Source organism: Erithacus rubecula, assembly GCF_903797595.1.
Source record: "Erithacus rubecula genome assembly, chromosome: 6".
Classification (NCBI taxonomy): Eukaryota; Metazoa; Chordata; class Aves; order Passeriformes; family Muscicapidae; genus Erithacus; species Erithacus rubecula.
The window spans coordinates 3,419,266-3,443,214 of NC_136688.1; the positions used below are offsets into that span (position 1 = coordinate 3,419,266).

Genomic DNA, 23,949 nt, shown 5'->3' on the forward strand with positions numbered 1-23,949 from the left:
CTATTGCCTGGGCTCTGGAGGGGAGAGAGCCTGGCACATTAATGAAAAGCTATTAATATTAAAAAGCAGTTAATCTGTGATTACCCAGAGCTCCACAGAGTGACTATCCAAGAGTTAAACAAACATGAAGCTGAGGAAGATTATGAAAAGTCTCAATAGAGATTAATGACCTGAGCTTAACCATAAAGAGCTGCTGCTGAGTCTGTCTCCTGATGAATATTCTCCAGGCTCTGCTGTGGCCGTGAGGAGGGCAGAAATGACAGGGTGGTTTTGAGATGACTGTAACAAGTGAAGTGTGGCTTCTGCTGGGGAAACAGCATCTGCTGGCAGCCGCTAATGAGATGGAGGAGGAAATCAGTCACCTGAGAAAGACTTGTAAAGGGGTGTTTTAAAGCCTCAGCCTTCAGTCTCAACCTTAGAATCATCCTAGTACAGGCTGTGCAGAAGGGAACATCTCTGAATTGGGTTTGGGGTTCCAAATCTATTGCCAGGTTGGTTTTTGGTGATGCTGTTGTGGTGATTTAGGGCCGTGCAGCATCCAGAAAGGCCTTTTGGAGGTGTTTGGAACAGGCAGTTCTTATTTTTGTGTGTGTGTGTATGTGTGCTTTTTCCAGTCCCTCTATTTTGAAGTCATAGCCTTGAGATTCACTGCATAATTTATGGGGCTAGGCATAAAAGTATGTGCATATTAGTCCCAAAACAGATGCAATTGAAGGAGGTGCAGAGACAGCCCTCCCTTGAGAAGAGTTACACCCCACACCAGTGCCTGCCCCTTCTCTGCAGCTTTGGCCTTGCTCAGTGCTGGGTGAGCAGAGCTGGAGAGGAAAGCCCAAGGTGCTTTTAGGGGAAAGGCCAGGGAAGGTGGGAGTGAGCACAGAGCTGGACTGGCTCTGGGCAACCTGGAGTGAGCCTTTGTGCAGTAAAACTCAGCAAACTGAGTTGTTTGCTCAGGAGGGAGAGGCGAGCAGGTGGGGATGTTCTCCACCCAGCTCCAGCTTTTAATGCACTGCCAAGGCTGCTTTTCCCCTCCATCATCATTTCTCCCTCTCAGTAAGCCTTGTGTGCTTACAGCACGGCTTTGAGCACTCTCCTCCCCTGGCAGGATCCTCTTAGTATCTGCTGGCAGCTGTTTGAAGCAGGGCTGGTGGATCTGGGCTTCATTTCATGCCTTATTTCACCCCAAATGAACACAGCCTGCTCGGGAATCTGTTTGCAGGAAGGCAGACAGCCCTGTCTCGTGTGCAAGCCTTCTCCTTTTCACCTCCCTGTGGCCTTGGCGGGGCTGGCTGTCCCTCATCCATCAAAGCCAGATGCCTGAACATCTTCTGCCTCACCACTGCTCCTCCTGCACTTGGAAGGTGGAAGATGCAACAAGAAGAGAAGTAAAGGAGGGGGAAAAGCAGCTTCTCCTCAGCTTCTGCCTGTGCTGGGTTCTGCATCTAGAGGGCAGGGCAGTACGTGCTCTGGGCTGGCTCTCTGTGTCATGTGCTCTGTGGCCCCTATTAGAGCCTCACCAGCCAAGATTTCTTCTTCTGGAGATGGAGCCCGTGCTCAAGAGGGAGAGAAAGCAGCGATGCTGTGCTAGCCCTTTCCCATGGCTGCATAGCCCATGGGGGAATGCTGGAGGTGTCTGAGTGCCTTTTTCCAGGAGGCAGCAGCCAGCCCTTGCCTGATCCTACACCACAGGGGCCAAGAGGGTTTTGCTGGTGGTTAAGGAGGGGCAAAAAGCAGGTATCCAAACCATCCAAGGTGCCTGGGTGGTGGATGGGGAGTTTGTCTCTCTGCATTTAATTAGCAGCTTTGCAGGTCAGTGGCAAGGCAAAAAGGGCTTGGGCCAAGCAGAGGTCTGTTAAAAGAGACAAGAAGCACTGAAAATTGAGGCGTGTATTTGTTATTAAGATTTATAATCTCAATTATTTACATCCAGATCCAAGATTTCTGATCTCCAGAAGTCCCTCCCAAAGTGAATTATTCCCTCATTCAGTGATTTTTTTTTTGTTATTTGTCCCTGCACTCAAGGAAATCAAATGGGAGGGCTGCACAAGGAGAAGGCTGAGCCTCATATGTGCTTGTCATCAGTCGTCTGCAGTGAGACAAAAATGATTATGGGCTGTCATCATTCGGCCTGGGTATGGACTGGCTGTCATCCAGCCACAGATTTTTTGGCTAGTCTTAGAGTTTTTGAGAACTGGAGAGCATCTAAGCTCTTCTCACTAGGAGCAAGCATGCCTGCTTTATAAATATTCCTTAGCTAGCATCTTTATGCCTTGCAATTTTATGGGCAAAATGTGCATTTTTGTCATGCATGGGATTATTTTTTAAAAGCTCCACCTCCTGGATCCTTATCCCTAGTTCCCTTTATATATCCTCTTTCTTCTATGCTTTTCTCCCCCTTTTTCCTCCTCCCTTTTCTCAGCCCCTTTCCCTGCTCTGACTGCTGCTGAGGCTCTGGACTGTTCCTGACCCAGGCTGGGCTTGTTTTCCTTCTGGATGCAGAAATATTGTTTGGACCACTTTACATCTCAATGCCCTCCCATGGGCAGGAAGGGAGGGGTAGAAACCCCAGACAGTCCAGTCTGAGAAACAGGAATAATAATGGGTGCACAAAGGTGCTTCCCAAAGTTCCAGTTTGAACTTTGTGGGCAGACCTGGAAAAAACAGACTTCTCATTTGTCCATTTTTTAGGTCTAGGTAGGATGGAACCAAAGGAGAAGCAGCATGAGGATTTCACAGCTTTCATGCTGCTGGGCAAGAAATGCTCCCTGAAGAAGTTCAGTGTTCCAGTGAATGGGTACCCATCAGTGATGACTTGTTGCATGTCAACAAATGGGAATTTCTCAACCAGCTTTGCTGACTTCACAGAGAAGTGATGAAACCCCTGCAGGCACTTATTGCCACTCAATTTGAGCAGAAACAAGCACAGAATCAGGAAGAGGAATTTAACTGAGCTGAAAGGGGGTCTTGACCTGCAAACAACCCAACCCATATCATGTTTTACATCCTGTGAGCAGCATCTGGGAAGATGGTGGGCTTGCAAACAAGTGTTTCATCACCCTGCTCATGAATATGGACATTGCAGGTGTCCTTGTCTGAGCCTGAAAAGCTCTCTGTGGGAAATGGGCACTTTAAGTTGTGAATCAGTCATTGCTGACTTAGTAAAAGAAACATTGCCCCCTTGGAAGAGCCAGTGAAGAGCCCAGTGCCCATGAAAGAGGTGGCTGTCTCATGTGGAAACCTGCCCAGCTGGCATCTGGTTTTGTCCTGGATAGAGAGCATTTTACATATTAGTCAGAGCAGTTTAGACATAGAAGCCTGAATCTTGACATGAAGGTTTTCACTTAAGATAGTCCAGTTAAAACACTTGGCTTTGATGTTCACTCTGGATTTGACAAACGATGTGTTCATACCTGCAAAGGCCTCTGATGAAGGTTTCTCTGCTTTGGATGCACTCATCCCACACCACCCTCAACTTCTGCATATATGCTAAACTCAGGTCTGCCTTCATAAAAGGAAATCCATGTCTCAGATACTCTGTGAATTAATTTGCTTTGGGGATGTGCTTGAGAGATACTCAGTGGGGCTGGGTGTTGAGTTTTCCTGGTACAGCCCTCTCCTTCTCTGAGGTCATCCCCTCCATTGCCCAATCTGAATGAGAAGCACCTCCAGAAGAGCTCCCAGAGGCCCATCTCCTGGCAGCTGTCTTCTCCCAAGGCTTTCTCAATGGTGCAGGTAGGCGAGGCTGCTAAGTGTCTTTGCAGCTGACAGCTTTTTTGTTGTTGTTGTTGTTGTTAAATGAGGTGTCTGGGGTCACACAGCATTTACAAAAAGCCAGTGTGCTTGGAATGGATAAATTCTGGAGGATCATTCCTTGTATGGCTACTGGTTGTAGAGGAATGTCTGATCTTGGGGAGAGAAGAACTTTGTGATTTATCAGTGTTTCTTGAGCTCTTTGACCTTTTTTTTTTTTTTAAGTAACATCATGTTCTTGCTGCTGCTTTGTCTTGGCACAGAAAGACCTTTTGAGAGTAAAGACATGTTTCAGCCATACTCATTTGAGCACACAGAGGTCTCAGTTTATTCCCCAGACACGTTCTGGGTCATACCCTGGTCTTAACCAGGCTTTGAGGATGTGCATATAGATGAAAGATTGTGATCAGGTGTTGGGTCACTTCAGTAATACTATCCAGGGGCAAGCTGGGTAGAAATTCCAGAGGGATCACCTCCTGTACACATTAAATGCTGGAGGCCTGGGCACAGACCAGCACTGGCCAGAGGTGTTCATTTTCCAGGGGGCTGCCAACTCAGCCTGGGGATATGGAAGCAGAGCTTCTTGTGGAAGAATCCAAGGCTTTTGGTCCTGGGCAGAAGTGAGAAAAGCTCCTGAGAGAAGTGAGGTTTGTGCCCAGGGCTCTGCTGGGAACTGAGTGACCCTAACTTGGCTATGAACACACACTCTCCATCACCGGAGACTGAAGCCCCTGTGTGCTACTATGGTCAGAAGGTTCTTCATCCAGAGGAGTTGACTGTTTTTTGCCCTCTCCCTGAATCCTCTCTTCACCCCTTTGTGTTTTTCATTTTGAAATGCTGCCCTTCCTCCAGGCTCTAGCATGCAGTGAGCTGCAAACTCTTCCAGAAACCTACTCCAAAGAGTATCCCTTTGGAGTGGAAGGGATCATTAAAATGCCTTGTTTCTCTTCAAGGCCATGTTTATATCAAAAGCAGCCATGTGTGAGTACTTATGTCTGTCCATAGGGAGCTGTTCTGTTCCTGCAGGCACTTGTCCAAGTTGGTGAGTATAAAAGTGAAGTGCATGAAGAGAAGGGTGGGCGTGTGGTGTCCATAGTCCTCAATGTGGCAAGACACCCTGGTCACTCTTAGCACTGTCAGCAGGAAGCAAAGACTGCTTCAGCAAGATTGGTCTGCATGTCTCCTTGCTTGTGCAGCTGCAGAGATGAGTTTCTGTGGTCTCACCAGTCCTTTCCTTTATACTGGTTGGCAGATGGAAGAAGCTGAGACCAGAGGGGCAGTCTACAACATGGGGTCTCTGGTGCAGGCCCACAGATCCATTCCCACCCCTGCACCACATGGTGATTGCATAACTGACTGCATCCACCTGGGGATGCTTCAGGCACATGGTGTTGATGCCCTCAGGCTCCAAACCCACCGATATTCCTTGACTCCCTGTCAAAGAAGATAGCACAGAGCTAAATGGACAGGGTGGCTGTGTTGGTTGGCAGCAGCCCTGAACAGAAAAAGCCAAAAAATCCTAATCCCATTCCATGGGCAAATGAGGTGACTGTAGCTGTGGGATGCAGGACAGCACTGGCATAAAGCTGTGAAAGTGATGGCCTTCCTTTGTAGAGTTCCTGTGTGTTGGTGTCAGCAGAAGTAGAGAAATGGGGAGCTCTCTTAGGGACACACTGGAGGAGTGTGGGCATGTCCTGGGCAGGATGGGAGCCATGTGCTTTGCTTTGGTGTGATGTGATTTTGGGAAAGCAAAGGGCAGTCAAATACAGGATTCCCCAGTGATCTTGCCTGAACTTTTACCATGATGACAATTGCTGCTGAGTAGCATGCTTGTGTTTTGCTAACAGTGTCACCCTCGGAAGTAAGGCACAGTATCATCTGGTGTCATGTCACTCCATAGTGCCTATCCTGGATGCTTGTGGGATGCTGAAGAGGAGGCAAGGTGTAAAGGTGTAGAAGGGTGTCATGAAGGACAGCTTGCACAGATTCATCAGCCTCATCCTTCCAACACGTGGTGACTCTGTGGAGGAGTCTGGCCCAAAAGAGCTGCACCTGGGTCCCTAAAACATTGTGCAGAACCTCCTATGTGACAGGTTTCCCTCTGTCTGACCTCACAAGATGGTGAAAGTGCTCTGGGAATGGTGGCCCATGCCCATGGTGCATTCCTCTAGCTCAGGTGGGGGGATATGAGGGAAAGGAGCAAGGTCAGATGCTCCACAGGAAAGTACCCAAGTATGAGCAGTGCATCCATTCCTGCCCCCTGCCTAATTACCTCACTAATACCTAATATTCAGAGCCAAACACCCAAACAGCTCTTTAAAGGATGTGTCTGGAGCTTTCTTATGCCTTCCTTGAGCTTTTCTGCAGGGAACTTATTCTTTCATCACTCAAACACGTAAATAATTCCTTTGGAAACTTCTGTCTTTCCCAATGCTAAGCATGGCTTCTAACTTTGGCCCAGATTTGTTTCTCTGTTCTTCTTTCTCCTCACTGGGTTTCTTCCTCAAGCCATTTCAGTCTGGTGTTCCTTTCTTATTCTGGGAGAGCTGCCCTACAGCTTAACCCCTGTGCAAGGCAGCTCCATGGGAAGCCTTCTGCAGACTTAGAGCTTGACCTTCTGCTCATCCTATTATCACACCTCACCATCCACTCCTCCTGTACCCTATAAACACTTCTGTTGGTCAATATTTCATTCATGGGACTTTTTTCTTTGAACTTCATTCTTCCACTATATCAGGCCAACACTTTCCTGTCACAAGGTGATAACCACACCCTTGAAATTCTGAGCAGATCTCTTTTGCTGTGCTGCATGCCTGGGCTGCAAGGGGTTCAGAATGCCTTCATCTCACAGAGCTGAAGGAAACTGTGGGGAATTTTGATTCCAGTTTTGATTCCTTCACCAAGAGCTGAGCAGCACTCTGGGGGAACTGATGGGCCAGCAGAGGCCACAATGTGTAGCTGCAGCATTTCAAAGGGGCATATCCCAAGTGGACCCAGCCTTGTCCACAGTGGGGGTCTCTCCCTCCTCCACCTGCTCCCCTGCGGGACACCAGCCCCATAGCAAGGAGTTGCTCGTCCTTCAGCAGCATCTGCAGCACTACTTGTGTGGTGCTGAGGGTGGTGAAACAGGAAGCCTGCAGCAAGGGATTTGCCACTATCTATATAATGTCTGGGAGGCGCCTGGAAAATATTGTCAGGGCCATGTCTGAATCAGCCTAAAAAACCCTGGCTGGAAGAGGAGGGAGCGCCTGGCCTGGGGGAGGAGAGCAGGAGCTGTTTGGGTCCCTGTCTCCATGGGATCCCCTACACACACTACGTGTGCTGTGATCAGAGCTGGGGAATATTTCCAGCTACGTTTCCACCTGCTTCTCCTTCAGATCCATGGAGATATGGGTCTGGGTCATCCCATGGGGAGGGGATTACACTTCTTGCTGTCTCCACTGCCTCTGCCCAGGCTTGAGGCTGCCTGCAGCACATCTACAGCTTGTTTTTTCAAAAATAACTGAGTTGTGCTGAAATATTTCACACAGGGAAGAGCTGCAAGTATTTCCTGTGGGAGGAAAATAATTGAGATTAAAAAAACATGCTAGTGTTAGATGGCTTATTAAGGTATTGCTCTTGCATATGCTGTCAGCAGTGGATACTTGGGGTGCAAGCTCTTTCCTCTCTTCCTTCCTGAAGGGCAGAGTTGCTCCCAAGCCCTTGAAGGAAAATTGAGTCATGCCCTTGTCCATGGACAAGCCACACTGTGTATTCAGGGGGAAATTTTAATCAGAGGCCTTGCAGATGGATGGCTGTGTGCAGGGAGCCTGGGCTCCCCACAGATTTGAAGCCATATCTATTGTGACTAGTTGGTGGCAGGAGAAGGGAGAGGAAGGCTCCCTCCTTGGCACTTCTGAGGAAAAACACCTCCCCAGCTCCTCCAGATCCCACGGGTAGAAGATGTTCTCCTCCCCACCCCTCCTTCCCTGGGGGCTGCCCTCTCCTGTTCTCCTGCTGGCCTGGCCTGCCCCAGCCAAGGGAGGTGCACAGGGGACTCTTGCACATCATTGGTCTGAGAAGGTCTCCATGCCCTTAAAGAGAAGGTGGATTTTCTGCTGAGCCACCCGAGAAGCCCTTTTATACCTCCTTACTCAGCCAGCTGCCTGCCGCTCGTCTGTCCATCCTGTCCAGCCAGCACGACTCTGATTTTCTCCAGACTTGGGTGAGCCTTTTTGCCTATCTCCAAATGACCCAGCTTGCTGTTTGGGAGTGATGGGGACCAGATTTACTTACCTGATAAACACCAGCTGGGGGTGGCCTGCTGGGAGAAACAGGGGTGCTAACAACACTTTCTCCATCTTTTGCTTGTTGGACTGGGTCTGTGCATTGGAAAGGTTCCCTCTGTCTCTTCCAGCGAGCTTTTTTCTTTTTGATCTCCTGCTTTCCCCTGCCTTGGCTGGCTCTGCTCTCAGCTTGGGTGGCGAGGGCAAGTGGAGCTTAATGTTGACACCCTCAGGGCCGTAGGATTCAGGATCCTCACCTGCCTACTCACTCACACCCCTTCCTCCAGCTCCCTATGCCTTGCAGCGCCTTCCTCCCCAAAAACACCCTTGGCCCGGCACTGCCATCCAAATTTGTGGTGTCTGTGTAGAATGAGTGATGCAAAGCGCACATCACGGGCAGCGAGCCGCAGCCTGGCCTTGTCCCCTCGGCTCCCTGCATTGTCCCCTTGGCTCCCTGCGTTGTCCCCTGGGCTCCCCGGCGTGGCTGCAGCCCGAGCAGGAGCGTGTGTGCGGGGCAGGGGAGTCAGGGATGGCGGGGATATAAAAATAGCCGGCGTTCCTGGGCCGCCCCGGCCCGCAGCTGCAGCTCGGCCACCTGCGGCCTTGTGCCGCGCACGGCCGCGACCTCCGCGAGTCACGGGGCGAGGCTGCTGTCCAGGAGACAGCTGCAGCTCCTTCTGCAGCTCCCTGGCCATTTTTAGAAGCGCTTCCCCCCACCTCCCCTCCTCTCTGAAGTAATGTGATGGGCCCGCACATTTTCCAGGATAAAGTTTCCTTGGCCCTGCAGGCTGTGCCTGCTGCCTCGGGCATGAGCCCCCCTTAACACTTCCCCTCCTGGCAGAGCGTCCTGGGGGGCTGAATTTTGGGGTCTTGTCTACTCTGCAAAGGATAGGCTTAGGAGGTGCACGCAGCAGAAAAGTAAAATTCTATTAATTTTTTTATTTGATTATAAATTTCCTTAATAAGCTGCATTGTACGTGAAAAATTTCCACTTAGAGCAAACGCAAGGAAAAACCCATCATCTGGGGAATTTTTTCTGCCTGTATCAACTCAAGCACATCTTCCAACCCTGCTCCACATCACCTGTGCTGAGGTTGATGCAACAGGCTCCCCTGTCCCATAGAATGAGTGCATACACTGGCAGCAGCATCCTCTGAAATCCTTCCTTGTCACCTGGGGTCACTGCCAACCCTTTGCAGGCTTTGGGATATTTCTTGTTTATGAAGTGAAGTAAGGTTGAATGGCAAAGTGAAGCAGTAAACTGAAAATAGTTTTTGCCTTTTCTTCCTTCATTGAATAAAATGGTTTCCTGGGGTCAGACAAGAAACATACCTGCAGGAATCACTGTCACAAATATCTCTTTTTCTGGCTTAACCCCATTTGGTCTTTTCCAGAAATCCCCTGGTGCTGTGGTTTGTGTTACTATGAGGAGATGTTTGCCTCTCATCTACAAACTGCAGCCTAGTTCCCTATATGATGAAAAATTGGTGAAGTTGGGAAATAAGAACAGACCTGTTCCTCTTTTTATTTTCTAGAGGAGTCTTGCTTTGTTTTTAAATGCAAGAAAGTGACCACAAACATGAATAGTTGCAAACTTTTTTTTCTTGGTTTTCATTTCAGGCTCACAACCATCTAAACCAAGATGTCTGAGTAAGTTCCCATTTTTCTGTCTCTAATATATTGTCGGTATTTAAAAACTCTTGTTCTACCACCAACTTTTATGCTTGTTAAGATTCTTCTGCTTGTTTCCAGTTAGGATGCTAACTAATTGCCTTTTTTCCTCTTTCCCTTTTCTCTTCCTTCATTTCCTTGTCCATCTGCTTTTCCTGAACAGTGAAGAGGTAAGTGTGTTTTGCTGGGGTTTTTCCTTTAGCAATGTTTATGGCAGCAGTCTTGGCTTCACCGTTCCTCCCTAGGAAAATCAGCTGCTGGGTGTGTGTGTGGGAAGGATAGTTATTTTTTTGCTGACTCCTCCTGGTAAACACAAGAAGGAGAAGCAAAATCCCTTTTGAAAGACTTTTTTTTGTCCCCTGGCTTGGAGTTGGATGCTTTTTTCCCTCCATTCCTGGTTCCCCAGCTGGCCACGAGATGGTGCTGGGAAGGCAGTGGTCCAGAGCTGCCTCTCCATCATCCATCCACCATCCTGCCCTTGGTCTAGCATCCTCTCATGCTTCCCCACATCCAGCCCTTCATTTTCTACCCACTGAGCACTGACAAATCCCTTCTCAAAGGCAATCCAAGGAGATCTGGATCCAGGGCACTGTGAGCAGGGTGGAAGTTGCATTCTTAGCAACTTTTCCTTGGCTTCTGGCAGAGCCAGGTGGGGCTGGGGGAGTCTGGAGAAATGCAGGGAAAGGTGTGGGAGGATTGTTCGTGGCTCTGTCACTCCACATTTCCTCTTAGCAAATTGCTCCATCCTTCATTTCTGCTTGGCATCTCCCCGTATGTCTGAAACACCACAAGCTCCAGCTCGTTCTCACTAAGAGAAAAGAGGATGTCATGGACACATAGAAGTGCCACAAAATGGTGCTGATATCTAACATGTTATTCTACTCCCCATCAAACCCAGACCTCCCAGAAAAAGCTGGGAGGACACTCTTTGCTAAGGTACCAGTTTTCAGATGGAGAATAAGCCCTGGACTAACAGCCCTCAAGAGATCTGATTATCTGATGGTTGGTAGTGTGCTGCATCTCTGAGCTGGGTGCCTTTCTTCTGCAGAGCCCTCCAGCCCTGCCAGGAGGGCCTTGGCACCATTTACATATGCAGGACATATCAGTTTTTGTTACATTTCACTCTGCACATCCTTATCCACTTCTTCCTCTACACAGCACAGACCCACACCCAAGCACTGCTTTCTACTCCCCGCCCCTCAATATATCAGATGTGTTTCCCCTGGGCCAGCCCAACTCAGTCATCCCCAGTCTTCTGGGTGAAATGCTCAGGAAACAGCTGAAATGAAGAAATTGTGGGGTTTTTTTATAAATAGGGGTTCTGTTGCTGCTGGTCCAGCATGACAAGGACAGAAGGACAGCCTGTGATTGTGTCTGTCCCTCAGCATCACTTGAGCTGAGTCTTTTCAGCTCCAAGAAATTATACAGCCTCCATGTTTTAACCTCCCTGGATGTCCTTGTCACAAGGGTGTCAGAAGGACACGTGCCCTGGACTGCTCAGAAAGACATCCCACAGCTCCTGAGTGCCCAGGGACATGGGGGTCATTAGCTTGAGCACAAAGTAAAACACATCTGAGTGAAGAGGAAATTAGTGAAAAGGCTAAAAGTCCCAAGAAGCCAAGTCTGATGCCATATTTTATACATGTATTTTCAAGTTCATCACCCTTGCTATCTTTTCCTAAGGGACTTTCTAGGTTTCAGCTACCTGAGATTGGCAAAGCTGGATTTAACTTGGTTCAGCCTCTTCCTTGAGTGCTGCTGGTTTGGGGACTAACTGTGTGTCAAGATGGGGCTATCTCCCTGGCAGAGCTGCAGCCCTGGGGAAGGGCAATTTAAAGGGGAATGGACACTGATAACCTTTAAAGGGGAATGGACATTGATAACCTTTTCTCTTGTTTCTTCCACTTGCAGAAAAAGAGGAGGGCAGCCACTGCCCGTCGGCAGCACCTGAAGGTGGGTGGCACTGCTGTGGCTGTGTGATGTGTGTCCCAACATTCCCATCTCCCATCCCCAGCCAGCTCCCAGCACTCTCCCTACTAGAAAAGGCCACGATGCACAATGTAGGGGCCTCCCACCCCTCTCCTTACTGGGTCTCCATCAAATCCCTTGCTTGGACATGGTGGTATTGATGGGAACTCCCCAGGCTGCCTTTCCACCAGGACTCCCACTCCCCTGATGACCCCCCTGCCCTCCTTCCTTGCTTCCACCCTGCACTGACCCTTCTCCTGCTGCCTTCCAGAGTGCTATGCTCCAGCTTGCTGTCACTGAAATAGAAAAAGAAGCAGCTGCTAAAGAAGTGGAAAAGCAAAACTATCTGGCAGAACATTGCCCTCCTCTGTCACTCCCAGGATCCATGCAGGAACTTCAGGTACAGGATTCTTTGACCATTCCAGTGCTGGACAAGAAAATATTTGACTCCATCAGTCACCCTGGTGGATCTAGACTGACCTTCCCCTCTTGACCCTCTCCTCACCTCTGTTACCCTGGAGCCAGATGAACATGCAGCTGGCTTGAGAAGCAGGTGGGGTCTTTCTGCAAAAAAAAAAAGGGGTCTGGCTGGCAGGAAAGATGTGTTTTCAATGACGTGTTGAGGCAGCATTTGCATGCAGACAGAAGCATAGAGATTAGGAGTTGGCTGAAAAGCCCCTCTTCACCTCAATCCCATCTAGTCCTTGAGACTGAGGGCTTTCAGAGCCAGAGCAGTCAGCAGAGAGGAATTGTGTGTGAGTCCTAGCAGTCAATATCCCTCTTTGCTTTCTTCCCAGGAGCTGTGCAAAAAGCTTCATGCCAAGATAGAGTCAGTGGATGAGGAGAGGTATGACACAGAGGTGAAGTTACAGAAGACTACCAAGGAGGTGAGTTTCCCCTGGAGCCATTCTTCTGGGGAGTCTGCCGCCCATTCCTCATGCCTCCCTGCCCTGCTTGGGTCCATCTCATGAAACCCACTGTCTCTCCATCCCCCTCATTTCACCCCCCCAGCTGGAAGACTTGAGCCAGAAACTCTTTGACCTGCGTGGCAAGTTCAAGCGGCCGCCGCTGCGCAGGGTGCGCATGTCGGCTGACGCCATGCTGCGGGCCCTGCTGGGCTCCAAGCACAAGGTCTGCATGGACCTCCGAGCCAACCTGAAGCAAGTGAAGAAGGAGGACACTGAGAAGGTATCCTTCCCTCTTTTTTTTCCCTAGCAGGAGTTGCTCCCACTCTTCAGGGCTCATACCTCCCTGTATGATAGGCAGAGTTGAGAATGACTCTCTCCATACTGTTCTTCCTGCTCAGTATTTCCATCTCTGGCACCCATGATGTTGAAACATGAGGATGCAGTTCAAAAAGATATACAGCATGGGTGGAACTGGGTTCCTTTAGCTGGCAGGGGGGTTTCCATGGGTGGGCTGGTGTGGGGCAGTGGAAGGTGGGTTCTTACCCCAGCACTATTCACACCAATGCAACCATCCCTCCCCCAGGAGAAGGATCTCCGTGATGTCGGTGACTGGAGGAAGAACATTGAGGAGAAGTCTGGCATGGAGGGCAGGAAGAAGATGTTCGAGGCTGGCGAGTCCTAAGCACCTGTGTCTCCACACCTGTCCCCCTCTCCCTGCTGTCCCTGCTGTCCCCACTGCCCTGCTGGGCTCAGGGGCACTGACTGGGTGCCATTTCTCTCTAGTTTTGCCAAGAGCTGCATCATGGCAGCAGTGATGTAAATAAAGCTTTGGTGGGAGAGGTGGGTGTTGCCTGCCTGGGTGGCCAGACCCTGACTCATGCCATGGTGCCAGCAGGGACTGCCTCACTGTGGCAGTCCTGGTGGGGATGGGAGGCTTTGGCAGGGGCTGTGCTGAGGAGATGGGCACCTCTCTGCTGCTGGTCCCTGTCCAAAGCTGCAGATGCTCATGCCCTTCCCCAGTGGTGAAGAGACAAAGAGATAACACTCCAAGCATCAGGAGGCATTGCAGAACCTCAGCTCATGATGGCTTCAGCAGGAAGCTGAGGGGAAGAGCTGTGAAGGGGGGAGAGGGGTGGCATCTGCAGGGCAGAAACAGATTCTTTGGCTCCAGTGGGATTTAAGAGGTGCAAAGTCAGGACAGCCTTGGCAGCACCTGCAGCAGCACCCTGGGACTGGAGCAGTGTAGGGTGCTGTGGTTTAGAAATGGTGGCTTTCATCAGAGTGCATGGGGAGCTGGAGGGGCAGTGGGTCACTCCTCTCCCTGCCATGGTGGGGATGTCCATGCTGCCCACTTTTCTTTTGGGTCAGCACAGGACTTCCAAATTTCTAGCTGCTGACAAGTAAAACCTTAAATCAGTCTCAATGGTTTTAAAAACAGAACAAAGCAAACCCCCAAATTCACCTTCCTTCTGCCCTCCCCCATCGCCCCAAACCCTCAGCCCATGAAGTTTCCGGCACAGCTCACTTCTGCTGAGCACAGGAAAAGTGAAACAGTGGCAGCACCCTGGTGCAGGAACTGTCCCTGGGGCTCTGTGCCTGCCAGGGGAGAAGATGTCAGACTCAGAGGGGTGCCAGGAGGGTGCAGAAGGAGTGAGCCAAGTGGGAGATGAATCCCCTGAGGAGAACGAGAGGTGAGGCTTGGGGACACCACAGCTGCCTTCCAGTCCCAGGATACTGGGAAGCTGGGAAGGTGGGAGGGCATGGGAAAAGGAGAATGTGAAGCCAGAACAATGGTGACCCATGAGGCTGGAGTAGGTCAGATATTCCATCAGGCTATTGACAAGCTTCTACAGGTAGGAGGAGACTTAGATTTCCTAAATCATCCCCTTTGAACTCCAAAGCTCTTGGGAAGGGGTTGATCGAGTGGGGAAGCTCCAGAAGGAGGCAAGCTCAAGTGAGAGGTCTGGTGACCTGGAGCTGCTCTGTGGCTGAAATCAGTCCCAACTCTAAGACCTCTCTAATGTGGAGATCAGCTGCCTCTTTTCCTTGCTGGGCACATCTGATTTCTTGCTGCATCCTCTACGTCTCCAGCTAAATTAACTTGGCAATGTTTCAGGCTGGCTGCTGTAAAGTTATATATCTCCCTGTGCCTCTGCTCTGCTTTACTGCTTTATCAGCAAAGACTGTTAAATCTGGGGTCTCTTCACTTGAATACAGACAGCTTTCCATGAGGGCTAAAAGAAGATAGATCAGTAGCAGAGACCACATCCATCTGTGGTGAAGGCAGACAGATAAGCTTGGCCAAAGTGCATCACCCAGAAGTGCTCAGATTTGGACTGGATTCAGGCTGAGCATCCAGGGAGCTTAGGAGGTTACCTGGTTTTTCACCTCCAGCTTCAAAGCTTGCATTAGCATTTCTCCCCAAGGCTTCTGAGAGCCAGCACAGCTAATGTTGACAGGAAAAAGAACCCCTTGAGTGACAATGAGAGGAGAAAGGTGTGTCATCTCCTGTCATCAGTGGTTGCAGCAAGTGCTTCTGCTGACACCTGACAGCAATTAGCCTTGGCTGAAGATTTGACTGGAAGCTTCAAAAGGTGCTGGAAGGCTCTGCATATGTCTTGGTGCTGAAACAAAGGGGAAAGCCTTGGCTGCTGGGGGAGCACAGGGGTTTCCTCAGCACCAGGATCGATGTGATTCCCAGCATTGTTCCTGCCTGGCTGTGCCTCTGCCAGGCTCAGCTCACCTTGCACTGCAAGTAGCAGGTGCTGTGTGTGGCCCAGGGCAAGCAAACCTTCCTGCTCCTCTTGCTGCAGTAAGTGCAGGTACTTTGGTGTGTGCAGGGCCACTGGTGGGGTCTGCTGGCAGGGCTGGGCCAGCTTGTTCCCTTTTCTGTTTCCTGCTGAGTTTCAGCTCAATAAAAGGCTATCTGGAGGAGTCTGCTCTGTAGCACACAGACCCTTACAGCCTTGTTTAAAAAGAGTGTGAACACTGACAGCAGGGTGGCACATCCTTTCCTCTCTAGCTGTGTTTTAGAATCTTAATGAAATATGAAAATTGATGGCAAAAATAACGAGCAGAAATCAGTTCCTCTTTGTTTTAAAAATATGAAGAATTACTTTCCCTTACAATCTGTACAGTAGTTTCATGTGCAGCTCTAAACTTCTCTTGCTTTTTCTTGTGCTGTTTAAATACTTGCTAGACTCTGGTGATTTCCACTCCCAAAATGGAGGAAGGAAGTGTTTACTTGCTGTTTGGGTCTACCTTTCCTCACCCTGTGTCTAGCTTATCTCCTTAACCTCCTCTCCTTGATGAAAAAGCTCTTTCCAGGCTGACCCATGTATGGATGGAGGGAGGACAAGGCTCTAAGGACAGCCCAAAACATGATGGATATCAGAGCAACCAATCTTTTGATGGAGCTGCCAGGAAAGTAAATCCCAAGGCTCCTGGGTGTAATGCACAGTGGGAGAAGTCAGGAGAAAAATATCAGTGCTGTGTTTCCATAGACAATAAACCTTGTCTATTTAACTGTGCCCAGTGTATATAGAAGTGTACATCAGGATATGTCCTAGAAATATTAGTTTGAACATAGCCTACTCTGTTTCCTCATACAAGCTGGGACATACTGGCAAAGTCCTGCTGATGCTGGTATAATACTGCTTAAACCAGACTGATGTTATCCTTTCTTCCATGAACTGGAATTGCTGTATGGGAAACTGCAGTGGTGTGAGCCTTCCCAAAGAAGCAAGAAGCTGGGGGGAGCTCTGGAGAGGTGGCTGCTTGGGTTATCCTGCCTTGATGGGGAAAGCTTGGGAGCCCAGTATGTACAGGGTCTGTTAGAGCTCTCTCTGTAAAGCTCTGTAGGTTCCAGGTGACTCCTGCCCTTAGCTCCTACACCCATGGCCACATCCCTTGGGCTGTGCTCTGAATGGTATCTGCACCTGGGAGGCAGATTGGCTTTTCCCAAATTCTCTCTGTCCTCCTGGGGCTTCCCTCCCCATGAGCTGCAGGGCAGGCAGCCCATGTATGGTCACTGCCTGGGGAGAGGCTCTGCTGTGCCAGCAAGCCCCAGGCTTTCCTTTGCCACGTCCATCCCCAGCTGTCTTGAATTCTCCAGATCCTTAGAGGAGTCTCAAGGGTCTTTGCTGAAATGACTGCTGTTGCTAAGTATACCCGTGGTTGGAAGGAGGTTGTTTGGGAAAACTGATACTTGGAGAGTTTTTGGACCCCTCAGTACACCAGATTCCTTGGGGGTAGAATGGAAGGATGGCTGATCCCTGCTCAGGAGTAACTGGTCACAGTTTGACCCAGCTGGGCTCATTAAAGTGGAAAAATAGTAGGGAAATTAACAGGGGAGGACCAGATGGATTATTTAATGAAGCTGGGTTTTACTTCTGGTTTCCAAATTGGATATAGGTGCTCTGGCAGTGGCATTAAGGATAAAGAACTGTCTCTAATTATAGGAGGTATCAGGTGCCTTCACTGTCCTTTTCTCCTTGGGGAAAAAAAAATAAATTAAGCCTGGCTTGCCTTGCCTCCAAGCTTATTTTGCTATGTAAAGCTATGGGTTTGGAAGAGTGTGTGTTAAAGCAGGGGATAGCCCAGCAGCCTTCATTTGAATTGCACTTTTCTTTTTAAAACACAGAAAACTCTCTGCTGGCTGGAAGGCTGGCTTTTTAAAAAACTCTTGGTGTGACGTCTGGCTCTGAAGCTTGTGGGAATCCCTTGCCCCTGGATTTTGTAAGGTGAATTTACTTCAGAGGGTTTAGGGCTTTTCCCCAAACCTGAAAACCCTGTGATAAGTGGAAGGGCTGGCTGTGCAGCAAGGAAGTGCTTAATCTTGGCATGCCCTGGGGATCCTGGGCCCCTCTGCTCTGACCTTCACTGACCTTGCTAATCCAGCCCTGACTGATGCTCTGCCTGCATCCCCCTTTGCATTCATCACCCCTGTGACCCTGATGCCCAACTGTGGGGTCTGCCTGGGGGCTGAGCTGACTCCTTGCTGCCCTGGTGCTCTCTTCAGAGCTGGGCTTGCTCCCAGCTAGGCACTCATCCAGCCTGGCTGCTGCCTGTCAGGACACTGACTCACACCTGGACAGGAGGCGCTCTGAGACCTCGTCAGTGCCATGTTTTTGTTGGGAACAGCTTTTCTTTGAGGGGGGTGGGAATCCTGGCCCAAGTAAAGCTGTTGCTCAGGCTCCAGGAGGCATTGGTATAACCACCAGGCTCCTGAGAGTGTAATCTGGCTCTGACTGACTGCAAGCCTGCAGTGGTGCTCAGGGGCTCAGAGGCAACATCACAAGGATTTGTTGCTCTCACTTCATCCTCCCCATGATGCCCTCCTGGCACAGTCCAGCTTTGCAAACCTGCCTGGGAGGGATGGTGCCTGCTCACCTGGAACAGGTGAGGGAGGGCTCTGACAGCAGCTTGGACCTCCTGTAGCTGCAGCTCCTGTTCTCTTAATGAGTCCAATAAACTCCTCATCAGGCTGAGTCTTTGGGATTAATGAGGGGGTGCTTTGGCATCCTTTGAAGCCAAATGCATGGGGAATGGATCTTCCTGGTGTGGTTCTGTTCTAAAGCCTTTCATGAGGAGAAGCCTTGGGGATGTACATCAATAAAAGGAAGACACATGGGTGGATGATAGGGGCTCAGGCCTCTTTACCCAGGTCATGTTCATGGCCATCTGGTATGGGTCAAAAAAATGTCCTAGGAGGTGCTGCACATTCTGTCCTGCATGGCAAGAATTTGGTATGATCAGTACTAGAGGAGCACCCACAGTGCCCAGCCATGGCCAGGGTGTCACCATGGTGGTGTTCTGTGGCCTGTGGCCACTGCCTCAGTGATAGAGGACAGGTTATCTCTTCTGCAAGGCCAGACAGCTGAGGTTGAGATGTTTAGGAAGGGGAAGGGATGCCCTGACTGCAGAGCTTACCCACCATGGGTTTGGTACCCAGAAGAGGTGGTTTCCTATTGAACCTATGTGACATCTGCCAGGCCTTGGCAGCTGTCTCAGGTAACCCAAGGCATCCCACACTTGACACCTATGTTTAGGCACCTGAATTGCTCCCTGGTTTCCCAGTACCAGCTAGGAAGCACAGGCCACTGGTGAGATTTGAGCCCAGCTCTCCTGAGGCTTGGCCAGGTGTCTCCCAGTCCTCAGCCTGTCCATGTGTTCCACAGAGGCTCAGTCACGAGTGGGTTAACCAGCCCCACTTGGAGCCCATGTATGTTTTCCTTGCCAATGCATCCATCCTAACACACACCAGATGTGTGAGGCAGCCTTTGAAGCATCCTAATCCCAGGTTTCAGCATTCAGAGTTGTCTTTCTCACGGGCAGGTCTCCAGTGGCTGTATGGGGGCTCCACTCCTGCAGCCCCCATCCCCTGCAGGAGAGTTTGCAGCAAGGCAGGACAAAATATCTTCTGGTTTTTGCTACTTTAAACAAGTTCCTCCTGGGATGGACTGCTGGGCTGGCAGCAGAGCTCCATCTTCAGTCACACAGGGGAGTGTCAGACCCAGGACCTGCTTGGGTTCAGCCTGTCTCACATGAGCAGTGGTATTCTCAGCAGCCTGGAGCATCTGGTAACTGTCCCAGAAATACATGGATAGAGGAAGATACCCAAGCAAACTCAGCTGGGTTTATTAATGAATGGAAATGGCAGTCAGTGGGCTTCTCTTGGCTTAATTGGTGACTTCCATCAGTGGTCTGAAAACCTGGGGCAATCTGCAAGCTGTTCATATGAGAAGTGCAAGACTCAGATTAGCTGGAGCCCAGTTTATTTGCATTTCTCTTGCTACTGCACAGACATGTAGGCCCAAATGCTTCTGCCAGTGTATGTCAGTACCATCCCTCTGGCTGCCATAGGGAAAGCTCTGCCAGTTTGCATCAGCTGGAGTCTATGGTTCTTTTGCTTACATGCTCATTTTGAAAACAGATTTTTTTTTTTTTTTTTTTGTTAGGGATTCATTCTGCATTACCAAGGAAGCCTCTCTCCCAGCTCTAGGTATCTGTTGCTTGCTGCAGCTGACTAGACAGTTTGTGCAGTGCCTTTTATCAAGTCCTTGCCAGAGAGCTTGGAAAATATGATCTCTTCTTCTGTGCTTGTGCATGCTTGTGCTTTTCTGCTGCAGAAGCAGTTTCCTTTCCAGTGCAAGCTTGCTTTGGAGTCATTAGCATTGACAAACTCTGAACTATTGACAGACCCCAAACAATCACAGCTGCCAGCTATTTAGGAGGGGCCGAGTTCTTTCCCAATAAAATTGATGACAACAATAATTTCCTCTTGAAATAAGTGGCTCCTTGCAATTGTCACATAACTTCCCATAACAGCAGCTGACAGCACTGTGCCCAAGCTGAGCTGTCTTGGAGGGCAGTCTACTGTGATACTCAGACTGTGCACCCTGCTCTGGTGGGACCTCTCCCTGGGGGTGGCATTTGTCTCTTCTGCTGCTGCTCCATTCCAGTTGCCATCTTCCTGCATACAGCATTAACTGCCCTTTGTGCAGAAAGGCTCCTCTTAGCTTTTTTTGGGGCCTCACTTTGGAGCATTAATAACTATCTTCCCCCTTGATGGAGCCATGTCTTCAAGCTTTTTGAATACATGATCATTCTTTTGTGAGCCCTTTCTAAACAGCTCCTGTCTTTTGCCCAGCTTAGCAAGGGAAGCATGGATGGATATGGGCAAGCAGATATTAGATACCTTTCCCTGGGACAAGGAGCAACTTGAAGGTGCTTGGGAATTCCTTCTTATCCATTTAGTCTCCCCTGACCCCAGCTGGAGTCACAGCCCAGCAGTATAAAGCAGAGATTAATGGTTGCTAAAACTGCTTGTGTTGCACAACACAGTGCTGCATCAGAGCCTGGAGCCAGCTGCAGATGAGCTAATAAGTTTATATTGGGCAGAAGCTGTATTTTACTTCTTGAAAGCTGTGTGGTCAGCTGAGCAGCATGGCTTGACACAGGGCTGTGCTCATGCACTGGAGCTCACCTACAGGCCCATCCACAAAACATGCTGCATGGCTTTGGGCCCTGCTTGAACACATCACACAGATGCCACCTGGTGAAGGAAGGTTGTGCACCTCTTATACCCAGTGTGGGAGATGTCTGAAGGTGTCTTCAGCTGCCCAGTGTCCATCTAATCCACCTAGTCAAAGCAAAAAACACTCCATTTATTTTAAATAGACATTCAAAATTCAAATTAATTCAGCAGCTTTTCAAATTTTGGTGAGCAGAGACTCGTGATGAAGCAATGTGATGCTATAAAAAGGCCTTTTTCAGATTTTTCCTACAGTGTCTGCTGTGGGGAGACAACCTCTTGGCAGCAGCTGCCTATATCTTATCCATCCTGGCTGGAGTCCTTTGTCCTGCTTCTTGGCCTTGTGGTAGACAAGCATCCTTAAGAGATGGAGCCTGGCTCCTTGGGGCCAGGAGTTCTCCTCTTGTCCTGTAATGACCCTCCTGTGTGGGATGGGAGTGTCTTATCTGCAGCCATTGTTTTGTCTTCCTGTCTCTTTCCCAATGGCTTTGTTGATTTAACACAATATATAGATAGCAGTGCACAGTATCAGTAATGATGCTGGCTCACATGCTGGACCAGCTGCACTCCTCCAGGGCTTGGCTGAGTCACTTGGCCTGGCCCTGGTCTGGGAAACCTGGATGGTGGCTCACTGCAGTGGCTCAGGTGGTCTCTTGCTGTTTGCTCAGCCCTTGGTGCAAGATCTTGGCCCAGATCTCCTTTAACTGTGCTGGGCTGCTCTGTTAATGCTTCTCTCCTTCCCCTGTTTTTTAAATCCATCCTTTGTCCTTGTGTGTATCACCCATGGAGCAAAAGCATCTTCTCTTACAAGGCTTATAAACTTGCATCTTCCCCTCCCACTAATAAATGAAGCAAACTTCATGATGAAGGCTAATGAATTTAGGATTATGCATGTACCCCTTAAGTTCCCTAGGGAGTGTCTGTTTTCCATTCTGTGAGGGTGAGAGGTGGTGGTGGGGTAGAGGAAGAAGGATGTTCCTTCTAGATCAAGCTTCTGATTCCCCCTCATTTCTGCCTCTTTGGATTCAGAGAAAGAAAGTCATCACTGATCCCATGCCAAATATTTCAGACTTAGTATGACACAGTGTTTGTTGGCTGTTTAGGCCCACAATTATCCATGTTTTTCATGGTGCTCCTCTGAGCATGTCAGCCTGGCAGCAGCTCTGAGCCAAGACAGCTCCCACTGACTGCAGCCCCTCCCTCAACACCCATGGGGTCGTGCACTGCCTTGGGAATATCCTGTCCTGACTCATGCCAGGACAGAGGAAGGCTTGCTGGGGAGTATCACTGCGACTGGACTCCTTGCCCTGCACCCTAATTGCAGAGGTGGGGTGCCCTGCCCTCCTGGCAGCACACTTTGGTGCTTGTAAAGAGCTGTTCTGGTGGGAAGGAGACAATGTGCTGCTTCTGGCTGCCAGTCCTGCTGTTTCCTCAGAATTATCTCTTGTTTGCTTGTCTTGGTCTCTGCATTTGGCTCCCTGAAAGTGAGTGCTGGCAGAGTAAGCTGGACTGAGTTAAGTGGGAATTCAGGGTGAAAATGAGGTGGGCAAACCCTACCCCTCAGGCCAACATGTAAACCACCCCATCTGTGCAGCTGATGTACCAATGGTGTGCCCTTTTCCCCAAACTGGGGCTCCTGGGGAGCTGGGCAAATGCTGATGCCTGCCAGGCAAAGTGGTGGATGCATGTGGCTGGTGAGGAGAGGTTGGTGGGATGTGAGGATAGGGGGAGAGGTTTGAGATGGCAGAGGGAAAGATGCATAATTTAAAAGGAAAACCAGAGACTCCCCCATCTATCCCATTGTCTATTGCTGGTGGAGGCACAGGGTCTCCAGCTGGGATAGGGCTCTTAGTCCTTGCTGAAGATGTGAGGCTGTCCCTGTTAGAACATCTTCTCAGGGTGGGATCCCACCACTGACATGCAGGCATGGACCTCTGGAAACTATGCTGGCACTTGTAAAGGACTGGCCCTTGCAGTGACTGTGCTTTGGGTTGACATTCCAGAAGTATTGGAGAGAAATGCTTGAGCTGTATTTCCTCACTAGCAGGACTAGGGTATTTTTGTTTCTTTTTTCTTTTTTTTTTTTTTTTCCTTTTTTCTTTTTTTCCTTTGACCATGTGTGAGCCTTCAACTGATTTTGCAACTAGTGCTACATAGCAGAATGATTGTGTAATTAACAGGAACTGGTGCAGCCCTATCTCTCTGGGACTGCAGCCCTCCTTCCCACAGTGATGGGGGCAGACCTGCTCTCTCTCTCAGCATCTCTCCTTCTCTGCCTTCCCTGCTGCTGGGAAGAGCTTTGGGAAACTCCAGTGCCACACAATGTGCTCCTGGGTGCTCCAGTTCCTCTAGTGGGGTGTTTTGCTGCAGAGATGCATGGTGGCTTTCCTAGTTTAAACTGTGCCAAAAAAATAAGTGATGAATTAATTCTTTGTTTTTATTCCTGTGTCCACTGTATTCCTACCCACTTCCCAGTGGGACCAGGGGGGGTTGTTTCTGTGTAAGGATCTGAGCAGCTGTGGGACTGATGCTGACCTTACTGTTCCTGGATGCATGGTGTGACTCACACTGATGCACGTGGCAGCGAGGGGCAGGAGAGGAGAGGGGACCTCTAAGGCAGTGGTGTGGGATTTCTCCTGCACTGCTCTTTCTCTGTGGGCATGTCCTTTGTGCTTTTGAACAGTGGGTTTAAATGCTCCCTGCCCCACAGAGATGGGGATAGTGACTCTTTCCACACCCCTTCTTTCAAGCTGTGGGCAGAAATCCCCCCCTTCCTGCTCTCCTCTCCCTGTGGTCCTGCAGGACTCTTCTGATACTGGAAGAAAGATGAGTTTTCTTTCTATATTAAATATTTTTCTCAAAGATGAAAGCCAGGGAAAAGGGCAGGAAGCCTTCCCTAGAGACTGAGTGGCCCATCTACCTTGAAAGATTTTTCTAGGCACAGTTCAGTACCAGAATTTCTCTTCCTGGGAGCAACACAGAACTCAGCCTGCTGCCTGCTGCAGTGAAGGGACCCCCTTCCTCACTGCCTCACTTCTGGTGTTTCCAAATTATCTTAGCACCTTAGACCAGTAAGAGCTAATGTCGTGACCTCTCGCAGCCCTGCATTTCATCATCCAAGCATGGTTTGTGTCAGCCCTGTTCATTGAAAGCCTCATTTCTGAGAGGCAGTCAGTCCTGGAACTGGGGTGGAAGCCTGCCAAGCGCTTTCAAGACAAGGAGCTCGTGCTGGCATCCTCCAGGAGTCAACCCGGTGTGGAGCCAAGGCTCTCTTGCTGGGGGAATTAACAGCTTTTCTCTGCCCGTTTACAGACTCTCACCTCCCATAGGTAGCAGTGTCTTGCTACCTCCAGCA

The 23,949-nt window shown here is 49.7% G+C and overlaps 2 protein-coding genes and 1 long non-coding RNA gene across 6 annotated transcripts in view; all 3 read left to right on the top strand.

The window, feature by feature from the left end:
• The first annotated feature begins 6,412 nt into the window (after positions 1-6,412).
• LOC306804012 lies at positions 6,413-9,667 on the top strand. 3 transcript variants are annotated; one of them, XR_013774765.1, is made up of 3 exons: positions 6,413-6,427; positions 7,429-7,951; positions 9,633-9,667. It is a non-coding gene; the product is annotated as an uncharacterized lncRNA (long non-coding RNA). The 3 variants fall into 3 exon arrangements; XR_013774766.1 differs by having other exon boundaries at positions 7,609-7,951; XR_013774767.1 differs by lacking the exon at positions 6,413-6,427 and having other exon boundaries at positions 7,206-7,951.
• Positions 9,668-11,547: 1,880 nt separating this feature from the next.
• On the top strand, positions 11,548-13,398 carry TNNI2 (troponin I2, fast skeletal type). The gene is made up of 5 exons (XM_079310075.1): positions 11,548-11,636; positions 11,923-12,051; positions 12,449-12,538; positions 12,663-12,839; positions 13,143-13,398. Exons 1-5 carry the CDS (start codon positions 11,553-11,555, stop codon positions 13,239-13,241), a joined length of 579 nt encoding a protein of 192 aa, XP_079166201.1. The 5' UTR covers positions 11,548-11,552; the 3' UTR covers positions 13,242-13,398.
• A 138-nt stretch (positions 13,399-13,536) lies between these two features.
• Positions 13,537-23,949, top strand: part of LSP1 (lymphocyte specific protein 1) — a 48,763-nt gene continuing 38,350 nt past the window's right edge. Inside the window, exon 1 of one of the 2 annotated variants that reach the window (XM_079310065.1) lies at positions 13,537-14,250. In XM_079310065.1, coding sequence (XP_079166191.1) covers positions 14,171-14,250 — 80 coding nt within the window. In that variant the 5' untranslated portion in view covers positions 13,537-14,170. The remainder of the gene's footprint in view (positions 14,251-23,949) is intronic. The other variant, XM_079310066.1, reaches the window with a different exon arrangement.